This window comes from Cottoperca gobio, chromosome 11, assembly GCF_900634415.1.
Source record: "Cottoperca gobio chromosome 11, fCotGob3.1, whole genome shotgun sequence".
Taxonomy (NCBI): domain Eukaryota; kingdom Metazoa; phylum Chordata; class Actinopteri; order Perciformes; family Bovichtidae; genus Cottoperca; species Cottoperca gobio.
Genome location: NC_041365.1, coordinates 17,399,871 through 17,414,162, shown reverse-complemented (window position 1 = coordinate 17,414,162; position 14,292 = coordinate 17,399,871). Strand labels below are relative to the sequence as shown.

Sequence of the window (14,292 nt, the reverse complement as noted above, 5' to 3'; positions counted from 1 at the left end):
CAACCTGATTCCAATTACTTCCTTAGTGTGATTGTGTGACTCAGGCACCAACGCTACAAAAGGGCCACTGTCTTTGAAGCTGTCTTGAATGATAGCAGCACATGGTTTGGTTTAAACTTTTAAAAGAAAAAATCTGCGGAGAATCCATCAGCACTGAATGGATAAACTATTGAAGATAGAAGACCGACATTAGTGTTTGCTGGGATATTTCTTTCATATGTTCGTTCTTAATGATGACGGTAGCATGACTCGGCACTCTGTGAGCCGGAGCAAAGCTGAAACCCTAAATTCGACATGTGACCATTTTTAATGAATGCTTTCAAGGCTGTATTTGACCGCTCTACACAGTTCTTCTGAAGCTAAACCTGTACTTGCCGTGTCAGTGTGTTAAGCTAACAGGAAGTCGGTATTAAACAAAAAAACAATTCTATTTAATCAAAAGGGCGAGTTGTCTTTGATTGTTCAAAGTGTTTTTAAGATCAACGAGACAAGAAAAGATAACTTACAAATTAAGTGTTTATTACACTTTCTCAAACTGAGTCACTTCAGTTTACAGATTAAGTTGTTAACAATGTTCTTGCAATTTCATGGGCCCATCTTCAATGGAAAAGTAGTTTTATTGGATTCTATCTTTGAGTAAGTGTCTTGAATTGGTACTAATTCTTAGTATTAATCCTAGTTCATTTGTATGCACCGTGCAAAATAGTCCAAAATGAAGGATCAATATTTGAATCCGACCACAAGTCATCATGACTGTAAAACCCAGGGAACTAAACGTATAGGAATCTTTCCTCTTATGTAAATCTTAGAACTGAATCTGTCTAAACGTCTCTTCAACACCCATTGGTGAACAAACTTATGAGTCAGAGGAGACAAAACTGTTGGTCAGTTTAAAATAAGTGTGTTAGGCGAAATGTTTCTTTAGGATGTAGGCCATGGATGTCCAAACTACGGCCCGCGGGCCAACTGCGGCCTGCGCCCATTTTTAATTGGCCCGCAGCAAATTCTAAAAGTATAATGGAAAATGGCCCAGATAGAAACTTGTGCTTGAATGTTTTTCACTTCTTAGTTCTAACACAGAAACACAGTTTTGACTTGTCAGCTAACTTAAAACATCAAGTGTCAGATAAAGCTTGTGCTTTAGATGTTTACTGATTGCATGTGATGAGAGCACAGATGCGACAGACACCGCACAGCTGGTTGACGATAACTTTTGCGTTACGGAAGAGCTGCTTGTTCTTAGGAGTCTAAAGGACACAACATAATTCGAGCACGAGGACTTTACCACAGAGAATTTCAAGCTTTCCTGTCTGATGTCGATGCTGAATACGAGGACGTGCTCCACCATTCTGATGTGCGCTGGCTGAGTCGCGGCTCCGTGCTGCAGCGGGTTTATTCTCTGAGATCAGAAATCGATCTGTTTTTGAAAGAGAAGGACCTCTTCATGAGCTGAGAGACCCTCCATATTTGGCAGACCTGTTTAGTTGATCTTACTGGTCATCTCAACACGGAACAACAGTTAAACTGTTGACAAATTAGCACAGAGGACATCTTCTTGTCTCTGATTAATTCCATTCTGACTTCTTTCCTCCTGTAGATGAAGATGTTTGGCAAAAATAGGGACGGCAGACTGGATTTGAATGACCTGGCCAGGTATTGTTGACCAAGATTAGATTTTCTCATTACACAACATCTGATTGAATTTAAATCATCTCTTACAATGACATTTCTATCTAAAACATACAGTCAACAATCTGGCTATTGACTCTTAAAATTAGTTTCTAAATAAAAAACATTGTTTCTTGTTGTCTCAAGAATATTGGGCCTGAAAGAGAACTTCTTACTGAAGTTTAAGATGGACGTAAGTTTGAAGAGTGTATTCAATTTGTTTTACATTTGAAATTTTAGTGAAAATACTTATAACCCCTTCCCTTTCACCTCAATCTCCCTATTTATTACTAAATGGATTCTGTGCTTTCAGCAGTTGCATGTTAGAGTCCTGATGTTTCATGTAAATATTTAATAATTCATTCTCACTGTTTCATTATTTTACTTGTGTTTGGTCTCAGGCTTGCACTCAGGAGGACAGGACGAGAGACTTTGAGAAGATATTTGCTCACTATGATGTTGTAAGTTTGAATTTAGTTTTTTGTTTATTGTCAAACCAGAGGAAGCAAGGAGGTTTTTACAAAGGGAAGACATATTATCTTTATGAATATGTGTTAATAATGAATGCTGATTGAATGACAATACATAAAAAATTTTAATGAGCTGTGCTTTAAATGGGTTTTCAGCCATCACTTTTTAACTGAATAACATAAAGACACAGAAGCTGCGACAGCAGCAGCCGGAGGCCTTATGTTTTCAGGATCGTCCGTCCGTACGGTACGTCTGTCCTTACGTCCGAGGGAATCTTTTATCAAATTGCGCACAAACGTTCACTTGGACTCAAGGATAAACTGATTACAATTTGGTAGCTAAAGGTCAAAGGTCACTGTAACATCACAAAAAACACAGTTTTGGTCACAACTCAAGAATTCATATGCTAATTATGACAATTTCCAACAAATGTCTAATAGGATGAAATTGTGTGAGTGGAGTAAGACAGGTGCGTTGGAGGGTCCTGAAGTTGATGGATTTGTCAAGGATATGATGGAGCTGGTGAAGGTGCAGTTACATTACCTTTATATTCAGAGCTGGTAATGATCAGATATCAGTCAGTGTCATTCATTTTACATTTTTACCAATCAGGACGCCTCTGACTTCTCTGTTACTCTTCCAAACCCCAACCCTCTCCTCCAGCCCAGCATTAGTGGCACAGACCTGGACAAGTTCAGGGATGCCCTGATGGGTCACTGTGACATCAATGGAGACGGAAAGATCCAGAAGAACGAGCTGGCTCTTTGCCTCGGACTCAAACTCAGCTAACGGGCCTTCACAACATTCACACTTCTATCTTTTCCTCCATCACTCCATTCACTTTCATCCTCTCTTCCATCTTCCTACTCCTTATTTAAAGTTCTAATTTCTTTCTCTTTTTAAATTTTAGTGTGCATCTTTGACTTTTCCTCCCATCTGACTCATTCCTTCTCCCATCCTACTTCAGCAGTATATCTTCTGGTGTTTAAAGGCTGAAGTATCTACATATGTTATGCTCGTTAATATAAGCACCGTACATCTCTATCATTTTATATATTTTTCTGTATTAAAATTCTTAGCAGAAGTTGAAATATTATTGAATGTAGATTTATATAAATGGAAATATAGCTTTGAGTTGTGAGATAAAAAGGAAAAGAAAATGGAGTTGCTGTTTTCATGACTGCATGGCTTCTTTCGTTGTAATTTGCTAATAAATGAAAAAGTTTTTTGCATGACATTTTAGTGAAACCAGTAACATGAATGTATGCTAATAAAAAGTATTTCTTCGCTGACACCCTAAATCTGCAACATACACCTTTTTTATAGGGTCCTGAAAATTAATGGCTGCCTTGAGGAAGTAAATCAATAGTAAGTATACAGTGGTTCTTTAGATAGAGTAGAGAGTCCCAAAGCATCTCTCAACATCAGTGGAAGAGCACACTGTTATATACAGTGCAGTTGTGTCTAAATGACAAACTAATATAGATATATGATGCAACATCGCAAAATACTTTGCCCTTTTTAAGCTCAACCTTGTGAGGGATAAATCTTAACAACATAAAGGACACCAACACATTAAGAGCAGCAACCAACTTCTGAACTTTGTAATGTTTTAGAATATATTTTAATAAAACTCGTAATTTCATAGTGTTGTTTGTAGATGTTCTTCTATAACCTCTGTTGTATTTGGGTTGAGGCAGAAATTTAAGAGGTGAAAATCTCAAAACTTCAACAAATTAAACCAAAACTACTTCAACTTCAACCATCATCTGTAAGGGGACATTAGCCTAGCGGTCAGCTAAAGGTTGTAATTTGGGTGAATTGACATTTAAAGCAAAGCTTTTAGCATACAGAAGTGAATTAGAAATGTGTAAAATTTGCTAAAGTTTAAACACCTGGCCAGGTTGCCAGAGGGGACTCAGCTGAGGTCCCAACCTGATTCCAATTACTTCATTAGTGTGATGATTGTGTGACTCAGGCACCAACACTACAAAAGGGCCACTGTCTTTGAAGCTGTCATGAATCTGGAACAATAGTCATTTTGCTAGCAGCACACTTCTTGCAGGCTGTTTGGTTTGAACTTTAAAACAAAAAATGTCTTCTGGATTTTTTGTGAGGTAAGTTACTTTTATTTTGGAAGAGATATATTATTGTACTTACCTGGTGTATTTTTATTCACATTGAGTTCTTTTTTCAGAGTGCTTGTGCTCTCACTGTTGATTTTGGGGCAGCAAGCAAAGGGTAAGAATTCATGCTACACAAACTGCAGTTCAATTTAGTAACTTCTTTACAAGACTGACCTGTTCAAATGTTTTCTCTTTCTAGCACTCGGCTTCACTTCCAGTTATGAAAGGCATGCACAGCCTGAAGGGTTTCTGGATAGATCTGGACCCAGTTACACTAAAGGTGGTTTATCTGCAGAGCAGAAGGCAGCTGCTGCACCGAGTGCAGGAGGTTATCGTAGTTATTCTAGTAGGCAAGTAGATGGTTACAGTCCAGTGGGAAGTGTTTCTAGTTACAGTCCTGGCGCACCGATTATTCAGAACACCAAACCAAACCAGCCACCTCAAGCTAACCCTAATGCACAGGGTGTCCTTCAAGCCAATGCTGGCATGTGGAGTATACCTCTGACTGAGAACTCTCTTCAGTTGGGTATTTCTTCTGTTCCCCAACCTGAGGTTGACACTGCAATGCCGCTATGCAGAGACTGCTACCAGTCCAGGCCCCAGCAGCCGGGCTACCAGTCCAGGCCCCAGCAGCCGGGCTACCAGTCCAGGCCCCAGCAGCCGGGCTACCAGTCCAGGCCCCAGCAGCCGGGCTACCAGTCCAGGCCCCAGCAGCCAGGGCTACCAGTCCAGGCCCCAGCAGCCGGGCTACCAGTCCAGGCCCCAGCAGCCGGGCTACCAGTCCAGGCCCCAGCAGCCGGGCTACCAGTCCAGGCCCCAGCAGCCGGGCTACCAGTCCAGGCCCCAGCAGCCGGGCTACCAGCAGCGGGGCTACCAGTCCAGGCCCCAGCAGCCGGGCTACCAGTCCAGGCCCCAGCAGCCGGGCTACCAGTCCAGGCCCCAGCAGCCGGGCTACCAGTCCAGGCCCCAGCAGCCGGGCTACCAGTCCAGGCCCCAGCAGCCGGGCTACCAGCAGCGGGGCTACCAGTCCAGGCCCCAGCAGCCGGGCTACCAGCAGCGGGGCTACCAGTCCAGGCCCCAGCAGCCGGGCTACCAGCAGCGGGGCTACCAGTCCAGGCCCCAGTAGCAGGTGCTCCAAAGCAGCGCTGGCATGTGGAACATTCCTTTGCAATGAAGTGTTGCGTCTGACTCAAACCCACCAATGAATGTTGATCTAAGAAGTTCGAGACAAGTTCCAATGGCATCCCCGTACCAGCCCATGTGGCAGCAGCAACTGGTGCCTGTGTACAACAGACATCATTGACCTTGGGTATCCTAACTCAGTTGGTCTAACTTAAATGTGTTTCTTAAGAATGGAAATATTTAATGTTCCTTGTCATGCTTAAGTGAGGATAAAGAATTGTGGCATATTAATACTGTAAGGGCAAAACTCAAATGCTCAGTCACAGTAAATGTACATATTGGGCATCCTGGTGGCGTAGTGTTAAGATGTGCCTCGTTTGATTTTTGGCAGGGTACCTGTTGTTGCATCGCTACTGTTGCTATGAAATATAGGCAAAATAAAAGTTATGCTTTGACTCTGTAATATGGTTGTACTGTTTCTATTTGCATTATTTCACCCATTTTATACACCAATCAAGTTCCCCAAAACACTGTGGAGGGGGGGGGATGACTGCATCTGCAGAGAATCTACCAGCACTGAATGGATAAACTATAGACTGATAGACCGACATTGGTGGTTTCAGCGATATTTCTCTTATGTTCATTCTTAATGTTATTATGACTTCGCACTCCATGTGAGCCAGAGCTAAGCTCAAACACTAAATTCTGGAGGTAAGTACAGTTTCTATACTAAGGCTCCACGATATTGATTTGAACCAACTATAATTTGCACACTCATAAACTGTTAGCCTGCCAATTTATATCTACCAAAGAAGGGATATACAAAATGAGTGGGGAGCTGGACCAAGTAAGAAGCCAAAAACGTACCACTTCCATGCAGAATGGGAGGTCTGTTTTTTTTTTTTTTACCATGTCACATTCGAAGTGTTTGTCTGATCTATCATTGCTATTCCAAAAAAAGGGAAATGTGGACAGGCACTTTCGAACTATTCATAAAAACTACGACACTGACTTCCCTCTGAAAACCGAGTTGAGGAAGGGAACTAAAATCGCAGTTAATCAGACAGCAATCCTGTTTGACACAGCTGAATGCAAAGGCATCCACCGAAGCATTGTTCCGGGTGAGTCACGACATCAAGAAGTCCTTCCAAGATGGAGAGATAAAAGATGCCTTCGCTGAGGCAACTGACTCGTTAGTTCGGGATTTTAAAAACAAACCAGAAATATTACCTTCAAGCTATGAAGAAGTACAGTTACACGGCAATATCGGCGTTTATAGTTCCTTCGGGTTTATATTCTGATGCCGTTTGGTTTAAGAAACGCGCCAGTTACATTCCAGGGCCTGATGAAGCGTGTTGTGTCCGGTTTGGACGGTTGTTCAGTTTATTTGGATGATCTGGTCATTTATAGTGACACATGGCACTCTCACTTACAGCGCATCCGTGCGTTATTTGATCGCTTGGCGGAAGCTCAGCTTACCGTTAATTTGGCCTAATGCGAATTTGCAAGGGCAACAGTGACATACCTGGGACGTGTGGTGGGGCAAGGTCATGTGGCTCCAGTCCAGGCTAAAGTCATGGCTATTTCTGAATATCCTCAGCCCACAACAAAAAAAGAACTACAGCGTTTTTTGGGCTTAGTGGGGTATTACAGGAGTTTCTGTAGGAATTTTTCGTTGACTGAATTGCTGAAGGCCAAGGCAACATTTATTTGGTCATCTGAGTGCCAACAAGCCTTTGAAAATGTTAAATCACTCTTGTGCTCTTCCCCTGTGCTAGCAGCTCCAGGTTTTCATAAAACATTTATGCTGCAGGTAGATGCCAGTCAAGTGGGTGCAGGTGCCGTCTTGCTCCAGGAGGATGACCAAGGAGTGGTGAGACCGGTCAGCTTCTTTTCAAAGAAGTTCACAAGTTATCAGTCCAACTATTCCGTCATAGATGAAGGAAACATTGGCACTGATTTGGGCTCTATAGCATTTTGATGTATATGTAGGAGCAGGGGAAACATCGCTGGTGGTTTACACTGATCATAACCCTCTCATTTTCTTGCAGTCTCTTAGATGTTCGAATCAGAGACTTATGAGATGGTCTGTGTTTTTGCAGTGCTACGACCTTGACATTAGACACATTAAGGGAAAGGACAATGTCATAGCAGAGGCATTGTCACGTGCGCCTCTGCTCTGAGTTCTCCTGTCTCTGACATGGCAGAAAAGTGAAAGAAAACTAACTTTTTTCACAATGATTGGGAGGAAGAATGTGTGTATGTGTGATTTGCGGGGCGACAGCAAAGCGGCACATTGTGGAGACACTTCGGTACGTGTCACAGAAGCTACCATGCTAACTAACTAACTAACTCCCCACCTGCAACTATGTTATTCAGGAAGTTTGTATCAAACAAGTAGCCCTTCTTATTATTCAATACCCTCGAAGTAGCTCTCTGTATCAAAAAGGTTGGTGACCCCTAGATTAGATGAACCTTTTTTGATCCCTGGCGGGGAAATTTGATTGTTGCAGCAGCACAAAGACAGCAATAGTACAGATAAAGAAAGAATGTAAACTAAATAAATAAGTGGTATATTAAAAATATTTATAAAAAAACCCAGAAAACTATACAGCATATGGAGACGTACTCTTTCTCACACACATACACACACACAGAGACAGACAGACACACAGACACATACATACCTTTGGCCATCGAGAGCAATTTGGGGTTCAGTATCTTGCCCAAGGACACTTGGACACATGCTGACTGCAGGGGGTGGGAATTTAAACACTGACCTTCTGACCACTGGACGAGCACTCTACCTCCTGAGCTACAGATGCCCAAAACGCTGGAAGAAACCCTTTTCCTCTGACATGTGTCCGGGTTTTTAGAAAAGTCTACTTATTAACATGTTCATATATTTTTTTCACCAGTTGGCCACCATAATGCTGCCAGAGGATGAGAACTTCCTGCTTCAGTTTCGCAGAGAGACGCCATTGGACAGTAGCGTGGAGCTCATGAGGGTAAGGGTCAAAGGTCAACATATAATATTGATTTCAATTAGAGATAACGAAGAAATTATGTTTATTAACAGGTTTGGCACTTACCTCTCTTTTTTATTCCTTTCATTTAATTTAACCATTGCAGAGGTTAGACTAAACATTTAGTACATGTAATATTTTATGTATATTTTGTGTGTATAGAGTAAGACAGGTGCGTTGGAGGGTCCTGAAGTTGATGGATTTGTCAAGGATATGATGGAGCTGGTGAAGGTGCAGTTACATTACCTTTATATTCAGAGCTGGTAGAAACTGGTAATGATCAGATATTCTGATGGGTGTCTGTGACATCAATGGAGACGGAAAGATCCAGAAGAACGAGCTGGCTCTTTGCCTCGGCCTCAAACTCAGCTAACGGGCCTTCACAACATTCACACTTTTATCTTTTCCTCCATCACTCCATTCACTTTCATCCTCTCTTCCATCTTCCTACTCCTTATTTAAAGTTCTAATTTCTTTCTCTTTTTAAATTTTAGTGTGCATCTTTGACTTTTCCTCCCATCTGACTCATTCCTTCTCCCATCCTACTTCAGCAGTATATCTTCTGGTGTTTAAAGGCTGAAGTATCTACATATGTTATGCTCGTTAATATAAGCACCGTACATCTCTATCATTTTATATATTTTTCTGTATTAAAATTCTTAGCAGAAGTTGAAATATTATTGAATGTGGATTTATATAAATGGAAATATAGCTTTGAGTTGTGAGATATAAAATAAAATAAAAATGGAGTTGCTGTTTTCATGACTGCATGGCTTCTTTCTTTGTAATGTGCTAATAAATGAAAAAGTGTTTGCATGACATTTTAGTGAAACCAGTAACATGAATGTATGCTAATAAAAATGTTTTTTAGCTGGTTCTTTCTTCGCAACATACACCTTTTTATAGGGTCCTGAAAATCAATGGCTGCCTGGAGGAAGTAAATCAATTTAAAGTCTGATTATGTGCTTTGGAAAATCATAGGCAGTAATATAAAATATGCAATATGTCAAAACAAGCAAAACCATGTTTCGATCCACAAGCATACTTGATTTTAAGTAAGCATACAGTGGTTCTTTAGATAGAGTAGAGAGTCCCAAAGCGTCTCTCAACATCAGTGGAAGAGCACACTGTTATATACAGTGCAGTTGTGTCTAAATGACAAACTAATATAGATATATGATGCAACATCGCAAAATACTTTGCCCTTTTTAAGCTCAACCTTGTGAGGGATAAATCTGAACAACATAAAGGACACCAACACATTAAGAGCAGCAACCAACTTCTGAACTTTGTAATGTTTTAGAATATATTTTAATAAAACTCGTAATTTCATAGTGTTGTTTGTAGATGTTCTTCTATAACCTCTGTTGTATTTGGGTTGAGGCTACAATTAAAGAGGTGAAAATCTCAAAACTTCAACAAATTAAACCAAAACTACTTCAACTTCAACCATCATCTGTAAGGGGACATTAGCCTAGCGGTCAGCTAAAGGTTGTAATTTGGGTGAATTGACATTTAAAGCAAAGCTTTTAGCATACAGAAGTGAACTAGAAATGTGTAAAATTTGCTAAAGTTTAAACACCTGGCCAGGTTGCCAGAGGGGACTCAGCTGAGGTCCCAACCTGATTCCAATTACTTCATTAGTGTGATGATTGTGTGACTCAGGCACCAACACTACAAAAGGGCCACTGTCTTTGAAGCTGTCATGAATCTGGAACAATAGTCATTTTGCTAGCAGCACACTTCTTGCAGGCTGTTTGGTTTGAACTTTAAAACAAAAAATGTCTTCTGGATTTTTTGTGAGGTAAGTTACTTTTATTTTGGAAGAGATATATTATTGTACTTACCTGGTGTATTTTTATTCACATTGAGTTCTTTTTTCAGAGTGCTTGTGCTTTCACTGTTGACTTTGGGGCAGCAAGCAAAGGGTAAGAATTGATGCTACACGAACTGCAGTTCAATTTAGTAACTTCTTTACAAGACTGACCTGTTCAAATGTTTTCTCTTTCTAGCATTCGGCTTCACTTCCAGTTATGAAAGGCATGCACAGCCTGAAGGGTTTCTGGATAGATCTGGACCCAGTTACACTAAAGGTGGTTTATCTGCAGAGCAGAAGGCAGCTGCTGCACCGAGTGCAGGAGGTTATAGTTATTCTAGTAGGCAAGTAGATGGTTACAGTCCAGTGGGAAGTGTTTCTAGTTACAGTCCTGGACCACCGATTATTCAGAACACCAAACCAAACCAGCCACCTCAAGCTAACCCTAATGCACAGGGTGTCCTTCAAGCCAAAGCTGGCATGTGGAGTATACCTCTGACTGAGAACTCTCTTCAGTTGGGTATTTCTTCTGTTCCCCAACCTGAGGTTGACACTGCAATGCCGCGATGCGGAAACTGCTACCAGTCCAGGCCACAGCAGCCGGGCTACCAGTCCAGGCCCCAGCAGCCGGGCTACCAGTCCAGGCCCCAGCAGCCGGGCTACCAGTCCAGGCCCCAGCAGCCGGGCTACCAGTCCAGGCCCCAGCAGCCGGGCTACCAGTCCAGTCCCCAGCAGCCGGGCTACCAGTCCAGGCCCCAGCAGCCGGGCTACCAGTCCAGGCCCCAGCAGCCGGGCTACCAGTCCAGGCCCCAGCAGCCGGGCTACCAGTCCAGGCCCCAGCAGCCGGGCTACCAGTCCAGGCCCCAGCAGCCGGGCTACCAGTCCAGGCCCCAGCGGCCGGGCTACCAGTCCAGGCCCCAGCAGCCGGGCTACCAGCCCAGGCCCCAGCAGCCGGGCTACCAGCGGCCGGGCTACCAGTCCAGGCCCCAGCAGCCGGGCTACCAGTCCAGGCCCCAGTAGCCAGTAGTGCTCCAAAGCAGCGCTGGCATGTGGAATATTCCTTTCCAATGAAGTGTTGCGTCTGACTCAAACCCACCAATGAATGTTGATCTAAGAAGTTCGAGACCAGTTCCAATGGCATCCCCATACCATCCCACATGGCAGCAGCAACTGGTGCCTGTGTACAACAGACATCATTGACCTTGGGTTTCCTAACTCAGTTGGTCTAACTTAAATGTGTTCCTTAAGAATGGGGATGGTTAATGTTCCTTGTCATGCTTAAGTGAGGATAAAGAATTGTGGCATATTAATACTGTAAGGGCAAAACTCACATGCTCAGTCACAGTAAATGTACATATTGGGCATCCTGGTGGCGTAGTGTTAAGATGTGCCTCGTTTGATTTTTGGCAGGGTACCTGTTGTTGCATCGCTACTGTTGCGAAATATAGATAAAATAAAAGTTATGCTTTGACTCTGTAATATGGTTGTACTGTTTCTATTTGCATTATTTCACCCATTTTATACACAAATCAAGTTCCCCAAAACACTGTGGGGGGGTGACTGCCTCTGCATCTGCATCTGCAGAGAATCTACCAGCACTGAATGGATAAACTATAGACTGATAGACCGACATTGGTGGTTTCAGCGATATTTCTCTTATGTTCATTCTTAATGTTATTATGACTTCGCACTCCATGTGAGCCAGAGCTAAGCTCAAACACTAAATTCTGGAGGTAAGTACAGTTTCTATACTAAGGCTCCACGATATTGATTTGAACCAACTATAATTTACACACTCCATAAACAGTTAGCCTGCCAATTTATATCTACCAAAGAAGGATATACAAAATGAGTGGGGGAGCTGGACCAAGTAAGCCAAAAACGTACCACTTCCATGCAGAATGGGAGGTCTGGTTTTTTTTTTTACCATGTCACATTCGAAGTGTTTGTCTGATCTATCATTGCTATTCCAAAAAAGGGAAATGTGGACAGGCACTTTCGAACTGTTCATAAAAACTACGACACTGACTTCCCTCTGAAAAGCGAGATGAGGAAGGGAACTAAAATTGCAGTTAATCGGACAGCAATCATGTTTGACACAGCTGAATGCAAAGGCATCGTTCCGGGTGAGTCACGCCATCATTAACACCTTCCAAGATGGGCAGTGTAATAGCAATTTAATGAGGTAGGGAGTTAGAATCTCCTGAGAGTTTAGTGTGGGTGCTAAACAGTGTAGGGAGTTAGACGCTCCTGAGGGTCCGATCGTAAATGTCATGAAGAAATATGGTGAAGACAGTTTGTCAAATTTATCAATTTGGACGGAAATGCATTTCCAAAGGTTTTTTTAAAGCAAATAAAAAATAAAGGACTTATAAGAGAGAGTTTAATGTTTACGTTTAAGTTTCACAAAAGTGCAGGGGCCACAGGGCACAGCTGGAGATGCTGCAGCTGCTGCATGCATTTCTCCCCCTCCCTAGAAGAGGTGTGAAGAGATTTACGAATTGCAGCCGAAAGAGCTTCACTGCAAAAATGTATAAATTAGAAGGATGTTTGGATGTGAATGATTGTGAAAAATTGGTTTTTGGTATTGAGAAAGATAAGAAAGACATAAAAAGTTGGATGTTTACCCCTGCGCCACCATATGTCCCTCTCAGTCCCAATCCGCATAACCCATTTAACACACACACTGTCACGGCTTCTTTGTATCCCTCTGTAAAAGGCCGGCGTGATTCCCTCTTGGATGGCTGTCCGTTCCCACCTCTCCCAACTGTGCTATCTGCACCAACTACTCCTCCACCAGGACCACAACCACAGGCTGCCGCTACACCACAAGAAGCGGAAGGAGAACATCGTATCCTGCCGCTACCAGTGAACAGTAATGACAGAAAGATCGCCATCCTAAGCGAAGCCTTGGCCCGAATAAACCTCACCGACGAAGCAAAGATTGTCCAGAAAGACGCAACCGACAACAGGGACGCGAACAACAGGAATTCAGTCAGGACTACACAGCTGGAAACTGACGGCAGACAGACATTGGAGAGGTCGGTGAACACAGCCTGACAGGAGAGGAACATGCGCCGCCCGAAGCTACAGAACAGGGAAGTGAAACACACACATACACACAAATTGTCAATGCTATTGAACAGCTGCAGGGAGAAGTTATGAAACCAGTGGGCACATATGTAAAATACAATGCTAAGAATTCGTATGAAAAGTTCCCCACTCTGTCTTTTGACATCCTAGGTAAAAAGATTGTATTTTTGGTTGATTCAGGTGCCACTCACTCTGTTGTTAAAATTAGTGATCTGCCTGACTGCAAGTTGAGTGGCCGATACATCCATTCTATTGGAGCTGCGGGTGTTACTGTTAAAGAAAGATTCTCCATGCCAGTAAAATGCACAGATATAGGTGATAACAGCCACCCTTTTCCCTCATCTGTTAAACACAGTTTTCTATTATCATCAGTCTGTCCCATAAATTTGATGGGAAGAGATTTGATATTACAGTTTGGTCTCAACCTCATCTCCACCGATGAAGGTTTAGAAGTCAGACGTTCATCTCCCATAATGCTCAACACTGCATTATGGCAACCTGATACATCATTTGTGTATCTTTGGCTCCTAAATTTTCCTGTATCAGAAAAACTGATACATTTGACCCATCAGCGGGTTCTTTCCAATGCTGTATTCATGCCTAATGATCATTTGCATTGTACTGTTCATGTGGCTGAAGGAGGTGCATCTCAATGTTTTCAGCAGGATTTTCTTATGGATGACATTAATGATGAGATAATGTTGAATACTATGTATTGGAGCTCGCTGCGCAGCGCTATTTCTGTTACTCTCACACCCCGCCAATCAACGTTGTATCAAGTGTCAGGGGCGGTGCAACATGTCTCTCTAGCAAAAGCTCCGGCAGACAAATGGCAAGATTTGGGCCCTCTTGTTAAAGATTGGGAGTCAGCTGATGACTGGCAACCCACACACACATCATTTATTATGTACTCTCCCTCTAGACGTCTATAAAAATGACACTGTACAGCACACACACTCCGCTCTGTAAT

The 14,292-nt window shown here is 42.6% G+C and overlaps 1 protein-coding gene across 1 annotated transcript; it reads left to right on the top strand.

Moving 5' to 3' along the window:
• The first annotated feature begins 233 nt into the window (after positions 1 to 233).
• Positions 234 to 2,928, top strand: LOC115016067 (secretagogin-like). The gene is made up of 6 exons (XM_029443729.1): positions 234 to 239; positions 1,598 to 1,653; positions 1,816 to 1,861; positions 2,070 to 2,126; positions 2,596 to 2,667; positions 2,803 to 2,928. The coding sequence occupies exons 1-6, from the start codon at positions 234 to 236 to the stop codon at positions 2,926 to 2,928; spliced, it is 363 nt and encodes a 120-aa protein (XP_029299589.1).
• Positions 2,929 to 14,292: the final 11,364 nt, after the last annotated feature.

Coding starts and splice junctions, on each gene's coding strand:
- LOC115016067 (XM_029443729.1), top strand. Junction 1,654..1,815: donor GATTTGAATGACCTGGCCAG/GTATTGTTGACC, acceptor TGTTGTCTCAAG/AATATTGGGCCTGAAAGAGA. Junction 1,862..2,069: donor TACTGAAGTTTAAGATGGAC/GTAAGTTTGAAG, acceptor GTTTGGTCTCAG/GCTTGCACTCAGGAGGACAG.